At 37.0% G+C, this 6,997-nt stretch overlaps 1 protein-coding gene across 1 annotated transcript; it reads right to left on the reverse strand.

The window, feature by feature from the left end:
* Positions 1-1,387: 1,387 nt before the first annotated feature.
* On the reverse strand, positions 1,388-2,345 carry LOC143643627 (olfactory receptor 2D3-like). The gene has a single exon (XM_077112233.1). It carries the CDS (start codon positions 2,337-2,339, stop codon positions 1,416-1,418), a length of 924 nt encoding a protein of 307 aa, XP_076968348.1. The 5' UTR covers positions 2,340-2,345; the 3' UTR covers positions 1,388-1,415.
* Positions 2,346-6,997: the final 4,652 nt, after the last annotated feature.

A 6,997-nucleotide genomic window follows, 5' to 3' on the forward strand; every position in this document is an offset into this window, starting at 1 on the left:
ACTTCTAAATCTATTTATTTATTGAGCCCAAATCTCTCGCCTAACCTCAGCTTTGTTTATTCATTCCACAAAATATTTATGAAACATCAGCAATGACTAGACACTTTTCCGCAAGCAGTAATATAGAGATCAACAAAGCAGTGACAGTTCTGACACTATGGCTTTGCATTCTAATAAAGAAGTCGACATTAAGTAAATGATTCCACCAAACATTTGTATAGAAAGCATCCTATTGCCTAAGTAGCATATATTTTCTAGTGTGCCCACAAATCTCCTGCGGCTTACACATAGAGATTAACTGGGTTTAAGAGTCCCACCACAACTTGTAATGAGAAGTATCATTTTGAACAAAGTATCCAGGTATCATTGAAGTTCATGTTATACAAAACTATGGTTGACATTATGAAGCAGGAAAACCTACCAAAGATAAAGCATTGCCTGAAAACTACTATTCCAAACCTCATGCTCATGTTTGATCACCCTCCTATAAATTCCCAGTCTTCAGCATTTTTGTAATTTCTTACTTTACCAAGTCTTCAGCAAATAATTCAAGATATTTCTCAATCCACACGTTTGATCTTACTTTTCATTCTTAAATCTCACTTTCTAATATTAAACATGCTCTGAAAGATTTTACCATTTGTTATCCCTTAAATATGCTCTGCTTTAAATTTTTGAAGTGATTAAATGTAAATTTAATATCGTATTAGAAATATAACACCATGATAACATTTTTTTCATCTGTATACCAAGCTCTTAGATATGTCTCTGTAATATAAGAAGTTTTCCAAAGATATTTGGTGAATCCATTCAATATGAAAGAAACAAGTCCATTTGCCTTTAAGGTAGTTCCATATTTATGATAGTTTTTGTTTGTTTGTTTCTTTGTTTTTGAACTTGAGTTGTCTACTTGTTTTAGTGCCCTTATTAGCTTGTATGGGCTTGGAGAGTATGGCGCTGTGTTCCATCACTCTTCCTTTCTTCCTTGCTCTTTCCCTACCGCTCTCTCTGCCTCCTCTGTTTTCTCTCTATGTCCCCTTTCTCTCTCTCTCTCTCTCTCTCTCTCTCTCTCTCTTTTTCTCTCTCTCACCCTTCCTTCCTTCCTTATTTCCTTCCTTCCTCCCTTCCTTCTTCCCTCCCTCCCTTCCTTTCTTTCTCTCTTTTTCCCCATTTCTATCTTTCTTCTGTCTATCCCCTTCCTTCCATCCTATCTAACTTCTTTCCTGTACATCAAGTTGCCTTACTTTGGATAATGATGTGCTGAATTTTTCTGAGAAGAATCATGGAAAGACAGGAGAAAGAGGACAAAACAGCTAGGGATGTGATGAGAATAGGAAAAATTTCCTAGAAAAATCACTTCCCCACGCAGCCCTAAATTGTCATCACCGTAGTCAAAGACACCACCTGTCACAAGACTATTTTGCAGTTATTCTCCTGAGAGCCCCCGTGACATCCTTGTTCCTCAGACTATAAATGATGGGGTTCAGCATAGGTGTCACTGTTGAGTAGAACACAGAGAACATCTTATCCTTTTCATTCATGATCTTAGAGTTTGGTCTCATGTAGGCAAATATTCCTGAGCCATAGAAGAGAACAACAACAGTGAGGTGGGAACCGCAGGTAGAGAAGACCTTGAGTCTCCCCTCCCCTGACTGCATCCGGATCACGGTGTACATGATGTTCCCGTAGGAGACCAGGATGAGGGCAAAAGGACACAGGATGATGACCACACCCATCGCAAAGACAGCCATCTCAGCATTGTAGGTGTCTGCTGAAGCCAGCTTCAGGAGGGCAGGAGGTTCGCAAAAATAATGATTAATTAGATTCTTTCCCTGGTATGGGAGATGTAAAATAAATGTATTGTCCACTAGTGACACAAATGCCCCACTGGCCCAGGATCCTAGGGCCAGCTGCACACACACCCAGTGTGTCATGATGGTGGAGTAGTGCAGGGGCTTGCAGACAGCCACGTACCGGTCATAGGACATCACCGCCAGCAGTGCACACTCGGCACACCCGACCAGAACTAAAACTACTATCTGCATTGAACAGCCAACAAAGGAAATGGTTTTCTTCTTCACCAGGAAGTGGACGAGCACCTGGGGCACTGTGGTTGTGGAAAAGCTGAGATCGGCAAAGGACAAGTTTCTCAGGAAAAAGTACATGGGTGTGTGCAGCCTGGAGTCTGTGTGAATAAGCACAATGATGAGCAGGTTTCCCAGCACGGTGAGCAGGTAGATGACCAGGAAGAGGACAAAGAGGAGCTCTTGTGTCTGCGGGTCCTGTGAAAGGCCCAGGAAGACAAATTCAGTCACAGAGGTTTGGTTTTCTTCTCCCATGGATGTTGATTCCTGTGTATAGGGAGCACCAAGAAACGAAACACATATTTGTTTGATTATAAAATACTGGAGCATCTTAGGTATTTTATTAATCAGGATTCAAATTTGTACTATTGATGTCCATCTCTTAGCTTCCACCCTTGAAAAGATTCCTCTTTCTCTTTTTTCATATTTTTTACAATTTAATTTCCAGTCTGTTTTTCCCTACTCTAGAATGCTTACTAGCAGAGGCCTAGGAGGAATCCCCGGATATGCTTCATGACCAAACCTCCCCTGGTCTGTCAATGGCGTATTCCTCTGAAGACGATAGTGCTTCTTACCATGCATTTTTTTTCTCTGATGTCTGGGAATCAAATGGATTGATGCAGTTATAAAATCAGTAAGAACCTTTTGTTACAAGTCATAATATTTAGAAGGTGATTTTTTTTCATTATCTTTGCAAAATAATATAAAGAAGCACTCTATAAGAGGAATGGGAAATTAAAATAAAGGACGATGCAGTAGTCCATGGTCCTGGCCACTGCTCAAGTTCTTTTGTTAATTATTTCGCAGTAAAGAGGGTGCCAAGCAGCATCAGTAAGCACAGCTGCTGCATCGGCAGCTGTACTCAGTCACAGCCTTTAGCTGCCCCTATTCAACCTCTACAGTCTTTTAATCTCTCTTTGTATAAGGTCCTTCGGCAACAATAATTGTAATCATCATGTATGGTGCATCCTCCTGGTCCCAATTATTATGAATTCTTTTTCTTACATTCCTTATTTATTTTAAAACCCTTGTCATTCTTATGAGGTAGGTATTATTATCCGCATTATTCTCATGATGGAACTAAGCCTCAGAGAAGTTTTCAAAATAGTTCCTCTAAATCCCCTTCAAGCTCCTGTTTCCCAGAATACTTTGCCTTCCTTCCTCCCAAACTGGTTGTAGAGAGGGTTAAACTTCCACCTAGTTCTCTCTGCCTGTCCCTCAAATCCATCCTCACAGGCAACCCAGAGCCCTTATTCATTTTAAGGTTTTAGAACTAATCAGCTACAGCAGGGATTAGCTCTAAAAGTAAACGTTAGACATGTTGTAATTTTTATCTTTAAACATTTGGGGGTGTCTTTCTCAAAGGAAAATAGAGAGAATTAAAGGAAGAAATATTGACAAACATTATTTGCAGATAATTTGACTGTGTATCTTAAAAACATCAGAGAATCAATCCAGTTATATGATAACTGTTAAGAAATCCACCTGATATGAGATGAGCAATGGAACACTTCTGTTTTATCATGTCCCTAAAATAACCAAGTCAAAAGATTAGCAAAAAAGTTTCTTCTGAAATGAAAAATGGCTAAACCTTACAAGTGATTACACTTGGGAAAACATTCAAGGCCATTTTGACAGAAGCTAAAACATGATGTCTGAATAAATGAACACAGTAATTTTATGAATTAGACAGCTCATTCATATAAAGGTCTTGATTTTGCATGATTTCATCTGTAATTTCACAATAATTCCAACCACAGAGGAATTTTGTAAGAAAATTTAAACAAGCTTATTTTAAATTTAAGTTGATGAGGGTGGGCCATGGTGGCTCAGCAGGCAGGAATGCTTGTCTGCGATGCCAGAGGACCTGGGTTCGATTCCCAGTGCCTGCCCATGTTAAAAAAAAAAAAATTTAACTTGACGAGAAATTGTTATGATATCAAATGAGTAGTGGAAACAAAAAATGATGGAGTAGAGGAAATATCCCCTATTAGATATAAAACATAATTAATTTCCTCTTATTATTGTAGTAATACTTGAATAGTATAAAACAATTGACTAATAAATCTACTATACAACTGTAACAGATACTGATATATATGAAAATATTATTTGTGATAAATGCAGCATCTTCAATCAGTCAGATAATAAAGTACTACTCACAAATGGAGTGAGATTTTTTTCACTTTAGAAAATTAGATAAATGTATATATTTATGTTTATATATGCATACATTGTAACTACAAGCAATCATTCATTCCAATTGCAGTAACTATCTATTCATTTAAATTACATTTTCTCTGAAATTTGATTTTCTATTATCCATCATATATTCCATGTTTAGGTAGTAATGACTTGCTTAAACAAGCACACAGAATAAAAATCACAAAAACACAAACTTGACATCTTAAAAATGTCATTGTTCCATGTAGTGCATGACACCCTAAACAAAGTATAAAATAAAATAAATTTGGACAAATGTTTGCAAATTACTCAACAGAATTTAAAAACTATTCCTAATACATAAAGATCACTTAGAAATCAATAACAAAAGACACTTTATTTTTTAAAGGGGCAAATGATTTAAATACTCTATTCACAAAAATAAGTAAAACAGAACAATGAAAATGAAATGAAAACATGCACATTAAAATATGATACATCATATTTTCCTTTGTATGTAAAGTTTCAAAAGGATATGACATCTATCTTAGTTTTCCAAGCCACCATGACAAATATTACAGAATGGGCTGACTTAAGCAGAAGGAATTTATTGTCTCACAGCTTCAGAGACTAGGATGCTTACGTAACATCTCTAAGGGATCCTATTTACATTAGGGTCACAGCCACAGGAATGTGAATTAAGATTAAGAACATGTAGAAATTGGGGAACACAATTCAACTTATCACAGTCCATCCTCCAGACCAAACATCTACCCACCTGCAAAATACATTCACCCTGTCTCAACATTCCAACAGCCTTAAGCAATTTCAGGAACCAATTCGTGTATAAAATCCTGTCAAAATCATTTATAGGTGTGTCCATCTGGGGCAAAATCCTTCTGTGTTTTATGGGCCTATGAAACCCAGAAAACAAATGAGCTGCTTCCAGAACAATAGTAGGAAAAGCACAGAATAATCATTTCCAATCCAGAAGGGAAAAATTAGAAGAAAAACAGGGGTCACGGGTGCCAGGTCTCAGAAAAAAAAACCTCACATATTAAAAGGGACTTTTCAGCCAGGGGTCCCCTTAGCTTCTTTTGCAGCAGTAAGATCCCCAGGCATGCCGGTCCTGCACCCATCACAAAGGCGCCGCACCCACCAGAAGGTGAATGAAGCAAGACCAGATATGATACATCATATTTTCCTTTGTATGTAAAGTTTCATGCTTTGATAAACAGCCAAGTGGTCAAGACCTGTCGTTGCTTGATAATTCTCCCCTCCTGGTGCGATTTTTCCTTTAAAACCGCAAGCTCTCACAAAGAGAGCTAGAGCCGTTTTCTTTATTTTTGCTGGTAGGTTTTGCGGGCTCCCGCCTGCCTGCTTTCTCCTTGCTCTCTCTCTCCCTGCAATAACCTGTTAAGTCTGACTCACTGTCCATCTTGGATTTCTCCTTGCTCTCTCTCCCTGCAATAACCTGTTAAGTTTGACTCACTGTCCTTATCTTGGATTTCTCCTTGCTCTCTCTCCCTGCAATAAACCTGTTAAGTCTGACTCACTGTCCATCTTGATTCCTTAAGGACACTGAGCTTGACAACAGGTCTCGAGCTAGTCCACAACCCAGCAGGGTAAACTCCATTTGATCTCAAGGTATGAGAGTCATCTGTGGATGGCTGTTTTGTCCGTCCTTTCCAAGCACTTGTGGCCATGCTCTCTCTGAAAGCTGGGGCTGAGGTCCTACTCTTTCTGAGCATTTTAAGGAGGTCTCACTCTGCCTGAAACCTGGGGTGCAGCCTCATTTACAATTTTAAAATGTTCTACAAGATGAGTACTCATTGATCGCTAATGTTATAAGGTTTTTCTGAGCTTGATAGGGGCCCAGATTATTAAGGGAAATAATAATATATTTGACTCCAAACTTTTCAAAAGTATTATATAATCACTAATTCCTGATATAATATTAAAAGGCAGATAACAACATTGAAAAACTGCTACATATGTAGCAGATCAAAGATTAATATCCTGGTGCAAAAAATATAACGATAAATCCATAAGAAACAGAAGAAAAATATAACAAGACAAAAAGTGTCAACAATATGAATACATATTCATAATAAATACATTTCAATCTCAATAAAGTCAAAAGCAAATTAAAGTTACATACTTCTTTTGCTCACCAAATTGCCACAGTAAAAAAAAAATTTTTTCTCATGCACAGTGGCAATGAGGTTATGTGAAATTAGATACTCTTTACTGTATTATTGGAAATATAAATGATTAAAACCTGCAAGAGTGATCATGTATCAATATGTAGAAAATGCCTTAAATGAGCAATATGCTTTGACAAAGCACATTTGACCTTTTTATTTTGTCATAGTAAAAGCAATATCTGCAAAATGAATCTCTGAGGAAGTTTGTGTTTATTATAATTTTAAAGCTTAAAAAAAGTTAAGTATTTTAGATAAATAATTATAAAATACACAAATGACAGGATACCATGCATCAAATGTAAAATATGTTATGACATCATTAAATGTTTGCAAAATATTAAAGCTAGAAAAGTGAATTATTAACATGTTTTAATTGTAATTGCTTTATAATTTTCTCTCCAAGATTTACATGTGCATTTTTTTCCTAAACGGTGGGATTGTAAGTGACTCTTTTCTCATCTTTGTGTGGTGTTATAGTTCGTAACTGCCTGGTAACAAGAAAACATTACTTTTTAATCAGAAAAGAAATAATAATTTTTCCTA

This window comes from Tamandua tetradactyla, chromosome 8 (assembly GCF_023851605.1).
Source record: "Tamandua tetradactyla isolate mTamTet1 chromosome 8, mTamTet1.pri, whole genome shotgun sequence".
In the NCBI taxonomy this organism is placed as follows: Eukaryota; Metazoa; Chordata; class Mammalia; order Pilosa; family Myrmecophagidae; genus Tamandua; species Tamandua tetradactyla.